We start from the raw sequence: 24,354 nt of genomic DNA, 5'->3' as shown, positions 1-24,354 counted from the left end.
CAGCAACATCCCCAGGAACAGGAGCCGCTGGGTTGGCTCCAGGTGGGACTTCTGGAAATTGAGGATCCACCCAGGGTGTGATAGAAGTTGGATAGTGAGGTCGATATAGAGCAACAAAAGCTCCCTAGATCTTGCTTTTATCAGGAGATCGTCCAGATAAAAGGGACAACATTGACCCCCTGGACCCGGAACATCATTTCCACCATTACCTTCGTGAATACTCTCGGAGCTGTGGACAGGCCGAAGGGTAGCGCCTGGAACTGGTAGTGATCGTCCAGTACGGCAAACCTCAGGTAAGCCTGATAAGGTGGCCAAATTGGAATATGGAGATAGGCGTCCTTGATATCCAGGGAGGCCCTGAATTCCTGTTCTTCCAGGCCCGCAATCACTGTTCACAAGGATTCCATCTTGAACTTGAAAAACTTTAGGTAAGGATTCAAGGATTTTAGACTCAAAATGGGCCTTACCGAACAGTCTGGTTTCGGTACCACAAACAGGTTGGCGTAATAACCCTTTCCGTGTTGTAGTATTTGCACTGGAACAATGACTTAGGACTGGACCAACTTTAGGATGGGCTGTTGCAGCGTAACTCGTGTATCCTCCAAAGCTAAGCTTGATTTGAAAAATCGTTGGGGAGGAGCACTGTCGAACTCCAGCTTGTAGCCCTCAGAAATGAGGTCCTGTACCCAGGTATCCTGGCTGGTCCCTTCCCAAATGTGGCTGAAGTAACGCTTTGGTGTAAGCTGAACCGGTGCTTTGATCCTGAGAACCGGTGATCGCTGTTTTTTTTGTCTTACCTCTGGTGCCTCTAGCCGCATTGGAGGCACCTCTGGCCCTAAAACAAAATCTGTTAGACCGGAAGGACTGAACAGATGGCCCCGGGTAGGTACGCCTAGCCGGCGGGGCCCCAGAGGGGAGAATTGTGGATTTCCCTGCGGTAACTTTAGAAATCCACGAATCCAACTCAACCCCGAAGAGCCATTCCTCAGTAAATGTGAGACTCCACACTGCTCTTGGACTCCGCATCCGCTATTCATTGACGCAACCACAAGGCCCTGCGCGCCGACACTGCCATGGCAGAGGTCCTAACATTAATACTGCCCATCTCCTTGAGAGAGACTCACAAAGGACGCGAGCAGTGTCCTGAATGTGCCTTAGGAGAGTCACCATAGTAACCAGGGGCATATCCACGGAGAGGCCCTCCTGAATTTGAGCACACCACGTATGAATGGCATGGGTCATCCAGCAACCTGCTATGACTGGCCTTTGTGATACACCCGCTGCAGTGCAGATAGACTTCAGCATAGTCTTTATATTCTGTCCCCAGGGTCTTTTATGATAAAGGAGCCCAGGGCAGGTAGGACCGCCTTTTTATATAGGCGAGAGATTGATATGTCAACAGCCAGGGGGGGGGGGGGTTTTCCTGAATTTCCTGCGTTCAGGAGCAAATGGGAAAGTGTGCAAAAACATTTTTGACACTTAGAATTTTTTAGCTGGATTTTTCTAGGCTAACTTAAATAGATCATCTAACTCAGCAGAATCAGGGAAAGTGACACTTTGCTTATTCGGTGTAAAGAAGACTAACTGCTGTGTCCCCTGGAGGGAGCTTTAACACATCTTGCATAGCAGGAATGAGGGGTTCAATACCCTGGGCAGAAGTGGACTCCCCACTAATGGGATGCAAGTCCTCCCCGTTCTCATGTACCTCTTCATCTGAATCTAAGCGTAAAGCAGGCAACCCACGTTTCTGTGGTCCCAAATTGGAGGGGGGGGGGGACTGTACAGCATCTGCCCTGGCAGCTAGATCTGCAACAATCTGCTGCAGTAGCTGCGTTTTTTTTGTGCATTAGAAGCGAGTTGAGATGACATATGAGACATCTTAGTTTTAATGGCACCTAGCCAGGAAGGCTCTTGACCCTACCCACCCAGCCCCCTCACAGAGTTGTGTAGACTGGCTGCATTGTTCACAGGATACAAAATCCGATGTTGAGGGAGAGAATCCAGTGTGACACACACTGCATAATTTGTGTTTTACCATGGTCACAGTAAATCACACAGACAAGTAATAAATTAGCATGCCTGCCCTTACTGTATGTGAGGAGACAAAAGGAAAGGACCAGCACACCCAAGCTAAAACAGCCCCAGTAAGGATGCAAGCTAATATTACAAGGTGAAACGCGTATGATTACTGTCTTTTACAGGACACATTGTTCTCAATAGCAGCTCTTCCCCTCTGCTACACCCCTGTACCAGTTTTCCAGCGTTTCCTGAGAGTCTGGAGGAGCTGTGTGTGTCTGCTGCTGCAGCTGTAAGCAGAGGAAGGCGCCAAACGCCACTGGTCCCGCTCTGAGGTAGCTCTGCCCCACCCCCTCCCCAATGGCACCGGAACTACAGTGTTTTTTTATACTGTCAATGTCTCCCAAACAGCTTAAAAAACATCACACAAGTGCTAGTTTAAGCCACCGTTATAGCCAGTGTACACAGGGGTTCAGGGGCCAGTGTAAAGCGGGTACGTCCCCAGGAGGGTCCCGTATGCCTCCCCTGCGTGTCAGCCGCACCTTGAACCGGGGTATCCCCCTAGCGGGGCCTCAAGTTCGTACTCGCCACTGTCGTCACTTTCAGACTATTGTTAGGGGTGTGCAGTGTTTCTGCGATTCTGTCCACCAAGGTGCAGTGCCCTGCTGTACAACCACCTCTCAGGATGGTGGTACTGCAGATAGGAAGCTGCTCTGACATCTCGCAAGGCCGGTGACCGACCCCCTTCCACGGTGCAGGTATGCTGCTGCCCAAACAGCATACCAAAAATAATAAAAGTTTTAAAAGAAACTGAAGAAAACTCTCTGGAGCACCCAGAGTGTGCATCCCCTCCTGAGGGTGCTTTTTTCTAAACTGCCTGTGGGAGGGGGCATAGAGGGGAGGAGCCAGCACACCCAGTTGAAGAAATTGAAAGTGCACCGGCTCCTTTGGACCCCATCTATACCCCATCGTACTAAATACCCCCAATATCCATTATGGATGCTAGAGAAAGCTCTATATTATACACTAGGCCACTGTGTTATTTAATATAAGTATTGAATGCTGGTCTCCGGTGAATAACATCTGTATTTTTTACTTGCCATAAAAGAACGGATAGAGTATAACGGTCACTCTGCGCTAGGTGTCAAATCAGGTAACGCCATCACTGCTAAAGCCTTCACAAGTAATTCACACTCCCCAAACACAGGAATTCTTCATTATGTCATTGTGAACATCATGGTTACCATATTTCATCTTCCTTACACTCAGTTACTTTGATATAAGGTTAAGTTCACTACAAAAATCTTAAATCAATGTTCTAAAACCTTGTCTTACAGGCGTCAAATGCATTTTGAAATACAGTATTCCATTATTTAATTCCTTACAATTATTTACCAGATAATCAAAATTTCCCCATTTGCTATCTTGCATAACATTACCTTTTCAAAGAGGTACATTGTTTCTCCAGCTCTTGCATCCATTTGTATGCTTCCCCAAAACCACTGAGGGAGGGGAAAAAAAACAAAAAACAAATAAATTACAAAAAATGAGCAACCTGGACGACCACACGACTGTGAAGTTTTTATGGTAACGTGTGCTGCTCACCTCTTGCTTCACTACATAAAGCTTTTTTGGAGGCTCAAATGGTAGCTCTCTTACAGAATTTTCTTCCACAACTAGATGAGTGCACTTTTCATCTCCCACTGGTAAAAACTGCCCTCCTAAACCAGGACAAAATAATGAATGCAATGGGGACCAGACTGACCACGCTCATTTGGTTTACAGCCTACTATCCTACGACCTTAAGAAAACTATTTTGACATTATCTTAATAGAAAGGACAAATACAGTCAAATTTAAAACCTGTGACTATAGTGAGTTCCCAGGTAAACTTACAAATATATATTACGCATTTCAATAATTTATTTTTAGTACACCTTGCTTATCACTTCAAAAAGCTACAGATGAGTCCTCACATCTAGCGTCAATACGCCATGTTGCGCGAGATGCCTGGCAGTAGTGAACTGGAAGGTCCTGTGCAACCCAGCTTGCATCAGGTGTTTTGTTTTTGATGAAAATGCGTGTAAGTCACAACGCGATGGACACACCAGGAGACTGACGATTAATTTGATATGTGACACTTGTATATCTGTCTGTACATGAAGCACAAAGGAATTTGATATGGATAAAAAAAACAAAAAAAAAAACATGTCCGCTGAATCGTAGCACTTCGCATGCAGATTAAGAGAATGAGTCACAAATATACAAGTGTCACATATCAAATTAATCAGCAGTGTCTTCTGGGGCATACAAGATGCAATTTCAGCAAAAAAATAAAGATGTCTGACTCGAGCAGAATCTTACGGGACCTGGTGTGCCAAGAGGGGCTGTTTGTGGTGACCGCAGTAAAGAGGAAACATCTGCATGCTCCATATAAAACAAAGTGAGAACTACATACAATTGTGAATGGAATATACAAAACTTATTAGTAAAGATACATTCTCTGCAACTTTCTTACTCTACGAATATATCCCACACACCCACTTTTATATGGGGGCCTAAATCAATGTGTTATGTTCTATAAGCACCAGTCCACAAATACAGACATGACTCTCCAGGTTGCATACCTTGCATTGTTGTCATTCCTTCCATGCTGACTCTATCTTCTTCTGAAAACCCAAGAAAACTAAGTATGCAGTCCTGGAATGGGGGAACCTTGAATTCATTTTTGAACTCTTCATCTGCTGCACTGAACTCTCTAAAGATGAAAAGAAAATGTCAAAATCATAAGAACACAAACTAGGATTGTAACTGGTCATACTCTATATTACAATGAGTATAAAACTTGAAATGTTGGTTCACTGGGGGGGGGGGGGGGGGGGAACACTAAAGAAAACATTGAAAACATTAATTTTAACAGTCAATGAGTAATGTGTATTAGGGGAGAGGAAAGAGGTGGGATTGGGGGAGTAAATTGTTAATCTTTAAACAAAACACTTGTGTTCTCATAAAATTATATTTCATTTACAGGGTGGTCTTAGGCACTGAACTTGAATTTTGTCATTTACTTGGCAAAGAAAGACAGACAATCGGCATATAATTTTCCCCACTCAATTTTCTGACAGAAAAAATAAGATTTTACTTACCGGTAAATCTATTTCTCGTAGTCCGTAGTGGATGCTGGGGACTCCGTAAGGACCATGGGGAATAGACGGGCTCCGCAGGAGACAGGGCACTTTAAGAAAGAATTAGGAATACTGGTGTGCACTGGCTCCTCCATGTCCCTCCTCCAGACCTCAGTTAAGGAAACTGTGCCCGGAAGAGCTGACAGTACAAGGAAAGGATTTTGGAATCCAGGGTAAGACTCATACCAGCCACACCAATCGCACCGTATAACTCGTGATAAACTTACCCAGTTAACAGTATGAACAACAACAGAGCATCAGATAACCCTGAAGCAACCATAACATAACCCTTATTTAAGCAATAACTATATACAAGTATTGCAGAAGAAGTCCGCACTTGGGACGGGCACCCAGCATCCACTAAGGACTACGAGAAAATAAGATTTTACTCACCGGTAAATCTATTTCTCGTAGTCCGTAGTGGATGCTGGGGACTCCGTAAGGACCATGGGGAATAGACGGCTCCGCAGGAGACTGGGCACATCTAAAGAAAGATTTAGGACTATCTGGTGTGCACTGGCTCCTCCCCCTATGACCCTCCTCCAAGCCTCAGTTAGGAACTGTGCCCGGAAGAGCTGACACAATAAGGAAGGATTTTGAATCCCGGGTAAGACTCATACCAGCCACACCAATCACACCATATAACACGTGATAGGAACCCCGGTTAACAGTATAACAATTGGAGCCTCTGAAGAGATGGCTCACAACAAAACCCGATTTTTGTAACAATAACTATGTACAAGTATTGCAGACAATCCGCACTTGGGATGGGCACCCAGCATCCACTACGGACTACGAGAAATAGATTTACCGGTGAGTAAAATCTTATTTTCTCTGACGTCCTAGTGGATGCTGGGGACTCCGTAAGGACCATGGGGATTATACCAAAGCTCCCAAACGGGCGGGAGAGTGCGGATGACTCTGCAGCACCGAATGAGAGAACTCCAGGTCCTCCTCAGCCAGAGAATCAAATTTGTAGAATTTAGCAAACGTGTTTGCCCCTGACCAAGTAGCTGCTCGGCAAAGTTGTAAAGCCAAGACCCCTCGGGCAACCGCCCAAGATGAGCCCACCTTCCTTGTGGAATGGGCTTTTATTGATTTAGGCTGCGGTAATCCTACCGCAGAATGCGCCAGCTGAATAGTGCTACAAATCCAGCGCGCAATAGACTGCTTAGAAGCAGGAGCACCCAGCTTGTTGGGTGCATACAGGAAAAATAGCGAGTCAGTTTTTCTGACTCCAGCCGTCCTGGAACATAAATTTTCAGGGCCCTGACTACGTCCAGCAACTTGGAATCCTCCAAGTCCCTAGTAGCCGCAGGCACCACAATAGGTTGGTTCAAGTGAAAAGATGAGACCACCTTCGGGAGAAACTGAGGACGAGTCCTTAATTCTGCCCTATCCATCTGGAAAATCAGATAAGGGCTTTTTCAAGACAAAGCCGCCAAATCTGAAACCCGCCTGGCCGAAGCCAGGGCCAACAATATGACCACTTTCCACGTGAGATATTTTAATTCCACAGTCTTAAGTGGTTCGAACCAATGTGATTTCAGGAATGCCAAAACCACATTGAGATCCCAAGGTGCCACTGGGGGCACAAAAGGAGGCTGAATATGCAGAACTCCTTTGACAAAGTCTGAACTTCAGGCAGTGAAGCCAGTTCTTTCTGGAAGAAAATCGACAGAGCCGAAATCTGGACCTTGATGGACCCCAATTTGAGGCCCAACGTCACCCCTGCTTGCAGGAAGTGTAGGAATCGACCCAGTTGAAATTCCTCCTTCGGGGCCTTCATGGCCTCACACCAAGCTACATATTTCCGCCAAATGTGGTAATAATGTCTTGCAGTGACATCCTTCCTGGCTTTGATCAGGGTAGGGATGACTTCCTCCGGAATACCCTTTTCCTTTAGGATCCGGTGTTCAACCGCCATGCCGTCAAACGCAGCCGCGGTAAGTCTTGGAACAGACAGGGTCCCTGCTGCAGCAGGTCTTGTCTGAGCGGCAGAGGCCAAGGGTCCTCTGCCAGCATCTCTTGAAGTTCCGGGTACCAAGCTCTACTTGGCCAATCCGGAACCATGAGTATGGTTTTCACTCCTCGCAGTCTTATTATTCTCAGCACCCTGGGTATGAGAGGTAGAGGAGGAAACACATAAACCGACTGGTACACCCACGGTGTCACTAGAGCGTCCACAGCGATCGCCTGAGGGTCCCTTGACCTGGCGCAATATCTTTTCAACTTTTTGTTGAGGCGGGACGCCATCATGTCCACCCGTGGTCATTCCCAACGGTTTACCCGCATTTGGAAAACTTCTGGAAGAAGTCCCCATTCTCCCGGGTGTAGGTCGCCCATCGGAGAATCCTTGTGGCTTCTGCCATCGCCATCCTGCTTCTTGTGCCGCCCTGTCTGTTTACATGGGCGACCGCCGTGATGTTGTCTGAATGGATCAGTACCGGCTGGTTCTGAAGCAGGGGCCTTACTTGGCTTAGGGCATTGTAAATGGCCCTTAGCTCCAGAATAATTATGTGAAGCGAAATCTCCTTGGAAATTTCTTCCCTGTGTGACTGCACCCCAACACCGAAGGCTGGCCTCCGTGGTCACCAGGACCCAGTCCTGTATTCCGAATCTGCGGCCCTCTAGTAGATGAGCCCTCTGCAGCCACCACAGCAGCGACACCCTGTTTCTTGCCGACAGCTGTCCGCTGTTGTATCTGTAGATGGGACCCGGACCATTTGTCCCACAGGTCCCACTGGAACGTCCTTGCGTGGAACCTTCCGAATGGAATTATGCTTCGTACGAAGCTACCATTTTTTTTCCAGGACTCGTGTGCTTCCACTGGAAGAAACACTCTTTTCTGGTCTGTGTCCAGAATCATTCCCAGGAACAGAAGACGTGTCGTCAGGACCAGCTGTGACTTTGGAATATTGAGAATCCAGTCGTGCTGTTGTAGCACTTCCTGAGAGAGTGCTACCCCTACTACCAACTGTTCTTTGGACCTCACCTTTATCAGGAGATCGTCCAAGTATGGGATAATAAAAACTTCCTTCCCGCGAAGGAGTATCATCATTTCGGCCGTTACCTTGGTAAAGACCTTCGGTGCCGTGGACAACTCCAACGGCAGCGTCTGGAACGGATAGTGACAGTCCTGTACCACACATCTGAGGTACTCCTGGTGAGGAGGGTAAATGGGGACATGCAGGTACGCATCCTTGATGTCCAGGGAGACCCTGTAATCCCCCTCGTCCAGGCTCGTAATAACCGCCCTGAGCGATTCCATCTCGAACTTGAATCTTCTGATATAAAAGTAAAAGTATTTAAAATTTTAAGATGGGTCTCACCGAACCGTTCTGTTTCGGTACCACAACCATTGTGGAATAGTAACCCCTTCCTTGCTGAAGGAGGGGCACCTTGACAATCACTTGTTGTGATTATAGTGTTGAATAGCCACCAACACCGCCTCCCTGGCAGAGGGAGGTGCCGGTAAGGCAGATTTTAGGAAACGGCGGGGGGAAGAACGTCTCGAACTCCAGCCTGTACCCCTGAGACCCAAGGATCCATGTGAGAGAGCCCACTGGGCGCTGACATTTCTGAGACGGGCCCCCACCGTACCCGGGTCCGCCTGAGCAGCCCCAGCGTCATGCTGTGGACTTACCGGACGCAGGGAGGACTTCTGCTCTTGGGAACTAGCTGTGCGCTGCAGCTTTTTCCTCTACCTTTGCCTCTCGGCAGAAAGGATGAGCCTCTGGCCCTCTTGCTTTTCTGGGGCCGAAAGGACTGTACTTGATACTGTGCTTTCTTTTGTTGTGGGGTAGCCTGTGGCAAAAAAGTCGATTTCCCAGCAGTAGCTGTGGAAACGAGGTCTGAAAGACCATCCCGAAACAGTTTTACCCCCTTATAGGGCAAAACTTCCATGTGCCGATTCGAGTCGGCATCGCCTGACCATTGGCGAGTCCATAACCCCCGTCTGGCGGTAATGGACCTAGCGCTTATTTTTGATGCCAGCCGGCAAATATCCCTCTGTGCATCACGCATGTATAAGACCACGTCTTTTATATGCTCTATTGTCAGCAAAATATTGTCCCTATCCATAGTTATTTTCCGACAGGGAATCTGACCACGCAGCGGGAGCACTGCACACCCATGCCGAAGCAATGGCTGGTCGCAATATAATGCCCGAGTGTGTGACTATATCTCTCAGGGTAACCCCCTGCTTTTTATCAGCAGGTTCCTTCAGGGCGGCCGTATCCGGAGACGGTAGTGCCACCTTTTCTGATAAGCGTGTAAGCGCTGTATCTACCCTATGGGGTGTTTCCCAACGTGACCTATACTCTGGCGGGAAAGGGTACGCTGCCAATAACCGTTTAGAAATTATCAATTTCTTACCGGGGGAAGACCACGCTTCCTCACACACCTCATTTAATTTCTCAGATGCAGGAACAACTACTGGTAGTTGTCTGTCACCAAACATAATACCCTTTTATGTGGTACCTGGGGTATTATCATAAATGTGTAATACATTTTTCATTGCCTCAATCATGTAACGGGTGGACCTATTTGGAGGGTACACTAGTCTCATCGTCGTCGACACTGGAGTCGGTATCCGTGTCGACATCTGTTTCTGCCATCTGAGGTAGCGGGCGTTTTTAGAGCCCCCCATGACATTTGAGACGCTGGAACAGGCACAAGCTGAGTAGCCGGCTGTTCTGTGTCGTCGACCTTTTGTGTAAGGAGTTGACACTTTCACGTAATCCTTCCATAAGTCCAACCACACCGGTGTCGATCCCGCAGGGGGTGACATCACATATACAGGCATTCGCTCCGCCTCCACATCATTATCCTCCTCATATATGTCGACACAGCCGTACCGACACACAGCATACACACAGGGAATGCTCTGACAGAGGACAGGACCCCACAAAGCCCTTTGGGGAGAAAGAGGGAGAGTATGCCAGCACACACCAGGGCGCTATATATCACAGGGATATCACATATAAAGAGTGTTTTCCCTTATAGCTGCCTATATATATATATTGTATACTGCGCCTAAATTGTGCCCCCCTCTCTTTTTAACCCTTTCTGTAGTGTATTGACTGCAGGGGAGAGCCAGGGAGCTTCCCTCCAACGGAGCTGTGAGGGAAAAATGGCACCAGTGTGCTGAAGGAGATAGCTCCGCCCCTTTTTCGCTGACTTTCTCCCGCATTTTTATGGATTCTGGCAGGGGTTAAAATGCACCTATATAGCCTCTGGGGCTATATATGGTGCCAGTTTGCCAGCCAAGGTGTCAGTATTGCTGCTCAGGGCGCCCCCCCCCCCCCCCCCCAGCGCCCTGCACCCATCAGTGACCGGAGTGTGAGGTGTGCATGAGGAGCAATGGCGCACAGCTGCAGTGCTGTGCGCTACCTTGGAGAAGACCGAAGTCTTCAGCCGCCGATTTTCCGGACCACCTTCTTGCTTCTGGCTCTGTAAGGGGGACGGCGGCGCGGCTCCGGGAACGGACGACGAGGTCGGGTCCTGTGTTCGATCCCTCTGGAGCTAATGGTGTCCAGTAGCCTAAGAAGCCCAAGCTACCACCACTTAGGTAGGTTCGCTTCTTCTCCCCTTAGTCCCTCGATGCAGTGAGCCTGTTGCCAGCAGGTCTCACTGAAAATAAAAAACCTAACAAACACTTTCTTCCTAGGAGCTCAGGAGAGCCCCTAGTGTGCATCCAGCTCAGCCGGGCACAGAAATCTAACTGAGGCTTGGAGGAGGGTCATAGGGGGAGGAGCCAGTGCACACCAGATAGTCCTAAATCTTTCTTTAGATGTGCCCAGACTCCTGCGGAGCCGTCTATTCCCCATGGTCCTTACGGAGTCCCCAGCATCCACTAGGACGTCAGAGAAATAGATTTACCGGTAAGTAAAATCTTATTTTCTCTAACGTCCTAGTGGATGCTGAGGACTCCGTAAGGACCATGGGGATTATACCAAAGCACCCAAACGGGCTGGAGAGTGCGGATGACTCTGCAGCACCGAATGAGCAAACACAAGGTCCTCCTCAGCCAGGGTATCAAACTTGTAGAACTTTGCAAAAGTGTTTGAACCCGACCAAGTAGCTGCTCGGCAAAGCTGTAATGCAGAGACCGCTCGGGCAGCCGCCCAAGAAGAGCCCACCTTCCTTGTGTAATGGGCTTTTAATGATTTTGGAGGCGGCAATCCAGCCGCAGAATAAGCCTGCTGAATCGTGGTACAGATCCAGCGAGCAATAGTTTGCTTTGAAGCAGGAGCACCCAGCTTGTTGGATGCATACAGGATAAACAGCGACTCAGTTTTCCTGACTCCAGCTGTTCTGGCTACATAAACCTTCAAAGCCCTGACTACATCTAGTAACTTGGCATCCTCCAAGTCACGAGTAGCCGCATGCACCACAATAGGTTAGTTCAAATGAAAAGATGACCCCACCTTTGGCAGAAATTGCGGACGAGTCCGTAATTCTGCCCTGTCCATATGGAAAACCAGATAGGGGCTTTTATGTGACAAAGCCGCCAATTCTGACACACGCCTAGCCGAAGCTAAGGCCAATAGCATGACCACCTTCCACGTGAGATATTTTAACTCCACGGTTTTTAGTGGCTCAAACCAGTGTGATTTCAGGAAACTCAACACCACGTTAAGATCCCAAGGTGCCACTGGTGGCACAAAAGGGGGCTGAATATGCAGCACTCCCTTTACAAACGTCTGAACTTCAGGAAGAGAAGCCAGTTCTTTTTGAAAGAAAATGGATAGGGCTGAAATCTGGACCTTAATGGACCCCAATTTTAAGCCCAAAGTCACTCCCGACTGTAAGAAGTGATGGAAACGGCCCAGCTGGAATTCCTCTGTAGGGGCATTCCTGGCCTCACACCAAGCAACATATTTTCGCCATATACGGTGATAATGTTTAGCCGTCACGTCCTTCCTAGCCTTTATTAGCGTAGGAATAACCTCATCCGGAATGCCTTTTTCTGCTAGGATCCGGCGTTCAACCGCCATGCCGCCAAACGCAGCCACGGTAAGTCTTGGAACAAACAGGGCCCCTGTTGCAACAGATCCTGTCTGAGAGGCAGAGGCCATGGGTCCTCTGTGAGCATTTCTTGCAGTTCCGGATACCAAGTTCTTCTTGGCCAATCCGGAACAATGAGTATTGTTCTCACTCCTCTTTTTCTTACGATTCTCAGCACCTTGGGTATGAGAGGAGGAAACACATAAACCGACTGGAACACCCACGGTGTCACTAGTGCGTCCACAGCTATCGCCTGAGGGTCTCTTGACCTGGCGCAATACATTTGTAGCTGTTTGTTGAGGCGGGATGCCATCATGTCCACCTGTGGCAGTTCCCAACGACTTGTAATCTGTGTGAAGACTTCTTGATGAAGTCCCCACTCTCCCGGGTGGAGGTCGTGCCTGCTGAGGAAGTCTGCTTCCCAGTTGTCCACTCCCGGAATGAACACTGCTGACAGTGCTTTTACGTGATTCTCCGCCCACCGAAGAATTCTGGTGGCTTCCGCCATCGCCACCCTGCTCCCTGTGCCGCCTTGGCGGTTTACATGAGCCACTGCGGTGATGTTGTCTGACTGAATCAGCACCGGTTGGTTGCGAAGCAGAGGCTCCGCTTGACTTAGGGCGTTGTATATGGCCCTTAGTTCCAGGATATTGATGTGCAGACAAGTCTCCTGACTTGACCACAGACCCTGGAAATTTCTTCCCTGTGTGACTGCCCCCCACCCTCGGAGGCTTGCATCCGTGGTCACCAGGACCCAGCCCTGAATGCCGAACCTGCGACCCTCGAGAAGGTGAGCACTCTGCAGCCACCACAGAAGAGACACCCTGGCCCTGGGGGATTGGGTGATCAGCCGCTGCATCTGAAGATGCGATCAGGACCACTTGTCCAACAGATCCCACTGAAAGGTCCTCGCATGGAACCTGCCGAAGGGAATGGCTGCGTATGACGCCACCATCTTTCCCAGGACTCGCGTGCATTGATGCACCGACACCTGTTTTGGTTTTAAGAGGCCTCTGACTAGAGTCACGAGCTCCTGAGCCTTCTCCGCCGGGAGAAAAACCTTCTGGGTCTGTGTCCAGAATCATGCCCAGGAAGGGCAGACGCGTCATAGGAATCAGCTGCGACTTTGGAATATTCCGAATCCAGCCGTGCTGTTGCAACACTTCCTGAGAGTGTGCTACGCTGATCAGCAGCTGCTCTCTGGACCTCGCCTTTATGAGGAGATCGTCCAAGTATGGGATAATTGTGACTCCTTGCTTTCACAGAAGCACCATCATTTCTGCCATTACCTTGGTAAATATTCTCGGTGCCGTGGACAGACCAAACGGCAACGTCTGGAATTGGTAATGACAGTCCTGTACCACAAATCTGAGGTACTCCTGATGAGGTGGATATATGGGGACATGCAGGTAAGCATCCTTTATGTCCAGAGACACCATAAAATCCCCCTCTTCCAGGCTTGCAATGACCGCTCTGAGCGATTCCATCTTGAACTTGAACCTTCTCAGGTAAATGTTCAGGGATTTTAAATTCAATATGGGTCTGACCGAACCGTCCTGTTTCGGTACCACAAACATTGTGGAATAGTAACCCCTTCCCTGTGGAAGGAGGAGAACCCTTACCACCACCTGCTGGAGATATAATTTGTGAATTGCCGCTAACACTATTTCCCTCTCTATGGGGGAAGCTGGCAGGGCCGATTTGAGGTAACGGTGCGGGGGCATCACTTCGAATTTCAGCTTGTATCCCTGAGACACAATCTGTATAGCCCAGGTATCCACCCGTGAGCGAACCCACTGGTGGCTGAAATTTCAGGGACGCGCCCCCACCGATCCTGGCTCCACCTGTGGAGCCCCAGCATCATGTGGTGGATTTAGTGGAAGCCGGGGAGGACTTCTGTTCCTGGGAACTAGCTGTATTGTGCAGCTTCTTTCCTCTACCCCTGCCTCTGGCAAGAAAGGACGCACCTCGGACTTTCTTGCCTCTTTGTGAACAAAAGGACTGCATTTGGTAATATGGTGCTTCTTAGGCTGTGAGGGGATATATGGCAAAAAATTTGACTTCCCAGCCGTAGCTGTGGAAACTAGGTCCGAGAGACCGTCCCCAAACAATTCCTCACCCTTATAAGGTAAAACCTCCATGTGCCTTTTTGAGTCGGCATCACCTGTCCATTGCCGAGTCCACAGGACCCTTCTGGCAGAAATCGACATTGCATTTATTCTAGAGCCCAGTAGGCTAATGTCTCTCTGGGCATCTCTCATATATAGGACAGCGTCTTTTATATGCCCCAGGGTCAGTAATATAGTATTCTTGTCCAAGGTATCAAGTTCCTCAGATAAAGTATCTGTCCATGCTGCTACAGCACTACACACATCCAGGCCGACGCAATTGCCGGCCTTAGTATGGTACCTGAATGTGTATAAACGGACTTCAGGATACCTTCCTGCTTTCTATCCGCAGGATCTTTTAGGGGGGCCGTATCCTGTGACGGCAGGGCTACCTTCTTAGATAAGTGTGTCAAAGCTTTGTCTACCCTAGGGGAGGATTCCCAGCGTAACCTGTCCGCTGGCGGGAAAGGATACGCCATAAGCAACCGTTTGGAAATCTGCATTTTTCTATCTGGAGATTCCCAAGCTTTTTCACATAACTCATTTAACTCACGTGAAGGGGGAAAGGTCACCTCATGCCTTTTTTCCCCAAACATATAAACCCTCTTGTCAGGGACTGGGTTTTCCTCTGAGATGTGCAATACATCCTTCATTGCTATAATCATGTAGCAGATGGCTTTAGCCATTTTAGGCTGCAACTTTGCATCATCGCCACTGGAGTCAGAATCCGTGTCGATATCTGTGTCAACAATTTGGGATAGTGGGCGCTTCTGAGACCCTGACGGCCTCTGCGCTGTAGGAGCAGGCATGGGTCGAGACCCTGACTGTCCCAGGGCTTCAGCTTTATCCAACCTTGTATGCAAGGAATTAACATTATCATTTAAAACCTTCCACATATCCATCCAATCGGGTGTCGGCGGCGATCCCACATTCATTTGTACCTGCTCTGCTTCCACATAGCCTTCCTCGTCAAACATGTCGACACAAGCGTACCGACACACCACACACACAGGGGATGCTCTATTTGAGGACAGAACCCCCACAAGGTCTTTTGGAGAGACAGCGTATGCCAGCACACACCCCAGCGCTATATTACCCAGGAATTACACAGTAACTTAGTGTTTACCCAGTAGCTGCTGTATATACTGATTTTGCGCTAAATTTATGTGCCCCCCCCCACCTCTCTTTTTACCCTCTTTCTACCGTGAATCTGTAGGGGAGAGCCTGGGGAGCTTCCTCTCAGCGGAGCTGTGGAGAGAAAATGGCGCTGGTGAGTGCTGAGGAAGAAGCCCCGCCGCCTCAGCGGCGGGCTTCTGTCCCGCGATTCTGTGTAAAATAATGGCGGGGGCTCATGCATATATACAGTGCCCAACTGTATATATGCTGCTTTTTGCCAAGAGGTTCTAAATTGCTGCCCAGGGCGCGCCCCCCCCCCCCCCTGTGCCCTGCACCCTACAGTGGCCGGAGTGTGTGGGTTTAATGTGGGAGCAATGGCGCACAGCTGCAGTGCTGTGCGCTACCTCATATGAAGACTGGAGTCTTCTGCCGCCGCTGTTGACGTCTTCTTGTTTCTCACGCCGGCTTCTGACTCTGCGAGGGGGACGGCGGCGCGGCTCCGGGATCGGACGACCAAGGGTGCGTTCCCGTGTTCGATCCCTCTGGAGCTAATGATGTCTAGTAGCCTAAGAAGCATGACCTATCCGCAGTTAGTAGGGCTGCTTCTCACCCCTCAGTCCCACGTAGCAGAGAGTCTGTTGCCAGCAGATCTCTCTGAAAATAAAAAAAGTCCTAACAAAATACTTTCTATTTAGCAAGCTCAGGAGAGCTCACTAAGGTGCACCAAGCTCATCCGGGCAGATTCAAACTGAGGTCTGGAGGAGGGACAGAGGGAGGAGCCAGTGCACACCAGTATTCCTAATTCTTTCTTAAAGTGCCCTGTCTCCTGCGGAGCCCGTCTATTCCCCATGGTCCTTACGGAGTCCCCAGCATCCGCTAGGACGTTAGGGAAAACACATGGGATTAATGCCGATTTTGAATCTCAGTACTTCTGAGTGTACCTGGAATTATAAGTATTGATGAGAGGTTTATAATAGCACATATTAAACACTTATCTGTAGATTAAGGAAGATCCTGCCTTTTGTTACATGGGTTACCACAATTATATTGTTATTTCATTAAGTGAAGTCTCACTTGGTATAAAAGTAAGTGATGTCGACTTTGGAAAATTCATGATCCAACCGTGCTGTTGGAGTATTGACAGGGAGAGTGCGATGTTCTGCACCAACTGTTCCCTGGATCTCGCTTTTATCAGGAGATCGTCCAGATAAGGAATTATATGGACTCCTTTTTAACGAAGGTGGACCATCATCTCCGCCATCACCTTGGTGAATACCTTCGGTGCAGTGGAGTCTCCGAACGGCAACGTCTGAAACTGGTAATGGCAATCCTGTACTGCGAATCTCAGATAAGCTTGGGGAGGAGGATAAATGGGAACATGCAAGTAAGCATCTTTTAGGTCTACTGACACCATGAAGTCCCCCCTCCTCCAGACTGGAAATCACTACCCTCAGGGATTCCATCTTGAACTTCAACCTTTTCAGGTAGAGATTCAGATTTTTCAGGTTTAAAATCGGTCTGACCGAGCCGTCCGGCTTTGGAACTACGAAAAGGCTTGAATAAAAAAAAACCTTCTCCTTACTGTGCCAAGGGTACCAGGACAATGACCTGATCCTGACAATTTTTGAATTGCCGTTGTTACTGCCTCTCTTCCCGGAAGAGAAGCTGGCAAGGTCGATTTGAAAAATCGGCAAGGGTGGATGTCTTGAAACTCTAGTTTGAACCCATGGGACACTGGGGCTCATTGGTCCAGGCCAGATTGAATACAGATTTGGCTGAAAAATTTCAGACGTGCTCCCATCCGAGCGGACTCCTGCAAGGGAGCCCCAGCGTTATGCTGCAGATTTGGCAGAAGCAGGGGTGGACATCTGCTCCTGCGATCCGGGAGACGCTGCGGATTTCTTTCCTTTTCCCCTTCCTGCAAAAAAGGGGGAACCTTTGGCCTTTTTGTATTTGTTGGGCCGAAAGGACTGTATGTGAGAGTGATGTGTCTTTTTCGCCAGTGTAGGAGCATAAGGCACGAATGTCGACTTACCTGCGGTAGCCGCCAAGACTAACGCATCCAGCCCATCACCAAACAAGGCCTCACCTTTATACGGGAGAGCCTCCAGATTTCTTTGGAATCTGCTTCAGCATTCCACTGGCGAATCCACAACGCCCTCCGAGCCGATACTGCCATGGTAGCGGTTCTTGATCCCAAGAAACAAATATGAGGTGATTTTGGAAGATTCAGGACCCAGCTGTGTTCTCTGAGTAGATGTGAGAATAATGGACTGTAACAGCTTCTCCTTGGACGATACCTTTATCAGCAGATAGTCCAGATATGTTAGTATGTTCAGCACTTGTCTGCGGAGGAGAACCATCATCTCCACCATCACCTTGGTGAACACCCTTGGTGCTGTTGAGAGGCCGAATGGCAGGGCCTGGAATTGGAAATGACAGTCCAACAGTGCGAATCGGAGATGAGCTTGATGCGGCGGCCAAATCATAATGTGAAGGTACGCATCCTTGATATACAGGGATACCAGTAATTTGCCCCTCTTCCAGACCTGATATCACCGCCCTGCCCTTAGAGACTCCATTTTGAACTTGTACTCCCTCAGGAAGGGGTTTAGCGATATTAGGTTCAAAATGGGTCTGACCGAGCCATCCGGTTTCGGTACTACGAAAAGGTACGAATAGTAACCTTTAACTTGCATATGGGGTGGGACTGGTACAAAGACCTGTGCCTCCACCATCTTCTAGACGGATATCCCTGTCTGCCCGCAAAGCTGACAAGCCAGATTTGAAGAATCGGTGAGGAGGGAGGTCTTAAAATTCCAGCCTGTACCCCCTGGGACACAATATATCGCACCCAGGGATCAAGGCCGGATGACACCCAGATGTGGCTGAAATGCCTGAGTCTCGTCCCCACAGGCCTCACTTCTCAGCCGCGCGGTCCACCGTCATGCTGAGGACTTTGGCGTACCCGAAGCAGGTTTTTGTTCCTGGGAACCCGCAGCAGCAGGTTTCTTGGATTTTGGCCGACCTCCCCCAAAGAAGGTGTTGGACGGTTTGGCCTTTCTTGGCTCGGCAGGCCGAAAGGACTGTGATGCAGCTGAAGAAAAGGGTTTCTTCGTGGCAGATGCAGCTGAGGGAAGAAACGGAGACTTACCCACTGTAGCCGTGGAAATCCAAGTATCCAACGTTTCCCCAAAGAGAGCCTGACCTGTGTAGGGTAGGGTCTCCACACCTCTCCTGGATTCCGTGTCGGCAGACCATTGGCGCAGAAAGGGTCCTCTACGAGTTGAGACAGACATGGAAGATATTCCCGCAGCCATCGAACCCGGGTCTTTCACGGATTCCACACAAATCCCTCAGAATCCTGTGTTACGCAAGAACAATTCAACGTTACTTTTATCCATTGTAACCAATTTCACAAGTAACGTGCCAGACCACTTTACTATAGCTTTAGAAATCCATGCACAGGCAATGGAAGGGCGTAGTATCGCCCCCGAAGCCGTGTATATGGATTTGAGTGTAGTGTCAATCTTGCGATCAGCCGTTTCTTTCAATGCAGCAGATCCCGGGACAGGTAAAACCACCCTCTCGTTGAGAGTCTGGACACAGATGCGTCAAATATGGGTGTGTTTTTCCCAATTCTTTCTATCCTCCTCAGGGAAGGGGAAATTAACCAGAACCCTTTTTGGGATCTGGAATCCTTACACTCAGAATTTTTCCAATAGCGTTTAATACTTTATACGCAGGGAAGCTTAGCAATGCTTTCTTATTGTCCGTGACGTAAGCCTCCTCAACCTGCTCAGGCGACATGACAGCAAATTTAACATATCTCCAATGGCCTCAAACATGAGCTGCACCCCTTGCAAGGGGTGCCGCCCCCCACCAACACGTCCCAATCACCGTCTGCAGTCTGTGGTGCAGACAGGAAAATGGCGCTGAACTCTGCTGGGTCCGCACTGAGAAGAAGCCCTGCCCTCTGAAGTTGGCGCGTCTTCCCGCGCACCTTCTACTGGTCTGAGGATTCCATCGCTAGCCGGGGAATTCAGTCCCAGGTTAGCGTCTGTGTACTGAGGATTCTGACGCTAGCCTGGGGATACAGTCTCCGGTTAGAGTCTGTGTACTGAGGATTCCGGTTAGCGACTGTGACCCGTTTAGAGTATTTAGACGCTGGCTCAGCACCATGATTACATTTCTGTGTACATGAAATGGATTCCTCCTGAGAGGAAACCACTTCAGCAAAATAGGACACCGAGACCCTAGACATGGCTGTGGAAGGTATTAAACACCCACATACGCACACAGGGAATTGTCAGCCCACAGCTTCTCCCCCCCCCCCCCCCAAAAGTATGCCAGAGAGAGAGAGAGAGAGAGATTGGAGCAAACCCACACACAGCGCTTACTGAGGTAGAACAAATAAAACTACCATCAACATGTGTGTACCTTAATAGTCACACAAATCTTTATACAGGCCTGAGGATTCAGTCGCTAACCGGGGGATTCAGTCTCCGGTTAGCGTCCGTGTACCGCGGATTCTGACGCTAGCCTGGGGATTCAGTCTCCAATTAGCATCTGTGACCAGTGTAGGATATTAAGACGCTGGCTCAGGACGCCCCTCATAGCGCCAACACTGTGTGCCGCTGAGCCTTCCCGGAGCACAGCGACTCAGCGCTGCGCTCCTACCCTTGTGCCGCCATATCGCGCCATTTTCTGATCTTCTGGCTCTGTAAAGGGGTGAGCGATCCCCTGTGGCGAGGAACGATCAAACCCCTCAGGAGCTCAGTGTCCTGTCAGCAGAGATAGTGGCTCAGAGCCCGCAGGGCGGACACTACTCCCCCCTTAGTCCATCGAAGCAGGGAGGCTGTTGCCAGCGGCCTCCCTCTAAAATAATAAACTCTAAAAAAATAAGATTTTATACCTACCAGTAAATCTTTTTCTCCTAGTCCGTAGAGGATGCTGGGGACTCCGTAAGGACCATGGGGAAAAGACGGGCTCCGCAGGAGACATGGGCACTAAAAAAGAACTTTAGGTCTGGGTGTGCACTGGCTCCTCCCTCTATGCCCCTCCTCCAGACCTCAGTTAGAGAAACTGTGCCCAGAGGAGACGGACAGTACGAGGAAAGGATTTTTGTTAATCCAAGGGCAAGATTCATACCAGCCCACACCATTCACACCGTATAACTTGGGTTATACGAACCAGTTAACAGCATGAAACTACACAGCAACAGTCAGAGACTGAACAAAACTGTAACATAACCCTTATTGTAAGCAATAACTATATACAAATCTTGCAGAAATAGTCCGCACTGGGACGGGCGCCCAGCATCCTCTACGGACTAGGAGAAAAAGATTTACCGGTAGGTATAAAATCTTATTTTCTCTTACGTCCTAGAGGATGCTGGGGACTCCGTAAGGACCATGGGGATTATACCAAAGCTCCCAAACGGGCGGGAGAGTGCGGATGACTCTGCAGCACCGATTGAGCAAACAGGAGGTCCTCCTCAGCCAGAATATCTAACTTGTAAAACTTTTTAAAGGTGTTTGAACCCGACCAAGTAGCAGCTTGGCACAGCTGTAATGCAGAGACCACTCGGGTAGCCGCCCAAGAGCCCACCTTCCTAGTGGAATGGGCCTTGACCGATTTTGGTAACGGCAATCCAGCCGTAGAATGAGCCTGCTGAATTGTGTTACAGATCCAGCGAGCAATAGTCTGCTTAGAAGCAGGAGCGCCAACCTTGTTGGCTGTATACAGGACAAACAGTGCCTCTGTTTTTCTGACCCGAGCCGTTCTGGCCACATAAATTTTCAAAGCCCTGACTACATCAAGGGACTCGGAATCCTCCAAGTCTCGCGTAACCACAGGCACCACAATAGGTTGGTTCATATGAAAAGATGAAATCACCTTGGGCAAGAATTGAGGACGAGTCCGTAATTCTGCTCTATCCACATGGAAAACCAGATAGGGGCTTTTGTGAGACAAAGCCGCCAACTCCGACACTCGCCTAGCCGAAGCCAAGGCTACCAACATAACCACTTTCCAAGTGAGATATTTTAATTCCACCGTTTTAAGTGGTTCAATCCAGTGGGACTTAAGGAAACTCAACACCACGTTAAGGTCCCAAGGCGCCACCGGAGGTACAAAAAGGAGGCTGAATATGCAGCACTCCCTTCACAAAAGTCTGCACTGCTGGGAGAGAAGCGAATTCCTTCGGAAAGAAAATGAACAGGGACGAAATCTGAACCTTAATGGAGCCTAATTTTAGGCCCAAATTCACTCCAATTTGTAGGAAGTGAAGGAAACGGCCCAGATGGAATTCTTCCGTAGGAGCATTCCTGGCCTCACACCAAGAAACATACTTCCACCATATACGGTGATAATGTTTAGCTGTCACGTCCTTCCTAGCCTTTATCAGAGTAGGAATGACCTCATCCGGAATGCCCTTTTCCGCTAGGATCAGGCGTTCAACCGCCATGCCGTCAAAAAGCAGCCGCGGTAAGTCTTGGAACAGACAGGGCCCATGTTGCAACAGGTCCTGTCTTAGAGGAAGAGGCCACGGATCTTCTGTGAGCATTTCCTGCAGATCCGGATACCAGGCCCTTCGCGGCCAATCTGGAACAATGAGAATTGTCTGTACTCCTCTTTTTCTTATGATTCTCAACACCTTGGGGATGAGAGGAAGAGGAGGAAACACATAGACCGACTGGAACACCCACGGTGTCACCAGGGCATCCACTGCCACCGCCTGAGGGTCTCTTGACTTGGCGCAATACCTCTGTAGTTTTGTGTTGAGGTGGGACGCCATCATGTCTATTTGGGGCAGTCCCCACTGACCTACAATCTGTGCGTAGACTTCCTGATGAAGTCCCCACTCTCCTGGATGTAGATCGTGTCTGCTGAGGAAGTCTGCTTCCCAGTTGTCCACCCCCGGAATAAACACTGCTGACAGTGCGCTTACATGATTTTCCGCCCAGCGAAGAATCCTGGTGGCTTCCGTCATTGCCACTCTGCTCCTTGGGCCGCCTTGGCGGTTTACATGAGATACTGCGGTGATGTTGTCTGACTGAATCAGAACCGGTAGGTCGCGAAGAAGATTCTCCGCCTGACGCAGGCCGTTGTATATGGCCCTCAATTCCAGTACGTTGATGTGCAGACAAGCCTCCTGGCTTGACCATAGTCCCTGGAAGTTTCTTCCTTGTGTGACTGCTCCCCATACTCGGAGGCTCGCGTCCGTGGTCACCAGAACCCAGTCCTGAATGCCGAACCTGCGACCCTCTAGAAGGTGAGCACTCTGCAGCCACCACAGGAGAGACACCCTGGCCCTGGGGGACAGGCTGATTTTTCGATGAATGTGTAGATGGGACCCGGACCACTTGTCCAGAAGGTCCCACTGAAAAGTCCTTGCATGAAACCTGCCGAAGGGAATGGCCTCGTAGGACGCCACCATTTTCCCCAGTACTCGAGTGCATTGATGGACCGACACTTTTCGGTTTCAACAGGTCTCTGACCAAGTTCTGGAGTTCCTGGGCTTTTTCCATCGGAAGAAAAACCCTCTTTTGTTCCGTGTCCAGAATCATGCCCAAGACAGTCAACCGGGTCGTTGGAACAAACTGTGACTTTGGTAGATTGAGAATCCAGCCGTGTTGCTGCAGCACTCTTAGGGAGAGCGACACGCTTTCCAGCAACTGTTCTCTCGATCTCGCTTTTATCAGGAGATCGTCCAAGTACGAGATAACTGACTCCCTGCCTGCGCAGGAGCACCATCATTTCCGCCATTATCTTGGTGAAAATCCTCGGGGCCGTGGAAAGCCCAAACGGCAACGTCTGAAACTGGTAATGACAGTCCTGTACCGCAAATCTCAGGTACGCCTAATGAGGAGGATATATGGGGACATGAAGGTATGCATCCTTTATGTCTAGTGACACCATAAAATCCCCCCCTTCCAGGCTGGCGATAACCGCCCTGAGCGAATCCATCTTGAATTTGAACCTTTTCAAGTACAGGTTTAGGGATTTTAAATTCAGAATGGGTCTGACCGAGCCATCCGGCTTCGGGACCACAAACAGGGTTGAATAGTACCCCTTCCCCTGTTGAAGTAGGGGAACCTTGACAACCACTTGTTGATGACACTGTTTTTGAATAGCAGCTAAAACTATCTCCCTTTCTGGGGAGGAAGCTGGTAAGGCCGATTTGAAAAACCGTCGAGGAGGCACGTCTTCGAACTCCAGCTTGTAACCCTGGGATACACTTTCCATTCCCCAGGGATCTACCTCTGATTGAACCCAGACGTGGCTGAAAAGTCGAAGACGTACCCCAAAGGGGCGGACTCCCTCAGTGGAGCCCCAGCGTCATGCAGTGGATTTAGTAGAAGCCGGGGAGGACTTCTGCTCCTGGGAACTAGCCGTAGCCGGCAGTTTTTTCCCTCTACCCTTGCCTCTTGCGAGGAAGGAAGAGCCCCGACCTCTTCTGGACTTATGCGACCGAAAAGACTGCATCTGATATTGTGGCGTTTTCTTTTGCTGTGAGGAAACATAAGGTAAAAAAATAAGAATTTACTTACCGATAATTCTATTTCTCGTAGTCCGTAGTGGATGCTGGGAACTCCGTAAGGACCATGGGGAATAGCGGCTCCGCAGGAGACTGGGCACAAAAGTAAAAGCTTTAGGACTACCTGGTGTGCACTGGCTCCTCCCCCTATGACCCTCCTCCAAGCCTCAGTTAGGATACTGTGCCCGGACGAACGTACACAATAAGGAAGGATTTTGAATCCCGGGTAAGACTCATACCAGCCACACCAATCACACCGTACAACCTGTGATCTGAACCCAGTTAACAGCATGATAACAGAGGAGCCTCTGAAAAGATGGCTCAACAATAATAACCCGATTTTTGTAACAATAACTATGTACAAGTATTGCAGACAA

General features: G+C 49.3%; 1 protein-coding gene across 5 annotated transcripts in view; it reads right to left on the bottom strand.

Moving 5' to 3' along the window:
* The window catches only part of ECT2 (epithelial cell transforming 2), a 719,104-nt gene that overhangs the window by 417,589 nt on the left and 277,161 nt on the right, over positions 1–24,354 (bottom strand). For all 5 annotated transcript variants that reach the window (XM_063916272.1, XM_063916273.1, XM_063916269.1 and 2 more), the window contains 3 exons: positions 4,643–4,773; positions 3,622–3,737; positions 3,456–3,518 (listed from right to left, as the gene is read on the bottom strand). In XM_063916272.1, the coding sequence (XP_063772342.1) occupies positions 3,456–3,518; positions 3,622–3,737; positions 4,643–4,773 (310 nt within the window). The remainder of the gene's footprint in view (positions 1–3,455; positions 3,519–3,621; positions 3,738–4,642; positions 4,774–24,354) is intronic.

Source organism: Pseudophryne corroboree, chromosome 4, assembly GCF_028390025.1.
Source record: "Pseudophryne corroboree isolate aPseCor3 chromosome 4, aPseCor3.hap2, whole genome shotgun sequence".
In the NCBI taxonomy this organism is placed as follows: Eukaryota; Metazoa; Chordata; class Amphibia; order Anura; family Myobatrachidae; genus Pseudophryne; species Pseudophryne corroboree.
The sequence above is the reverse complement of the archived record's forward strand: the minus strand, read 5'-3'. Positions and strand labels throughout refer to the sequence as shown.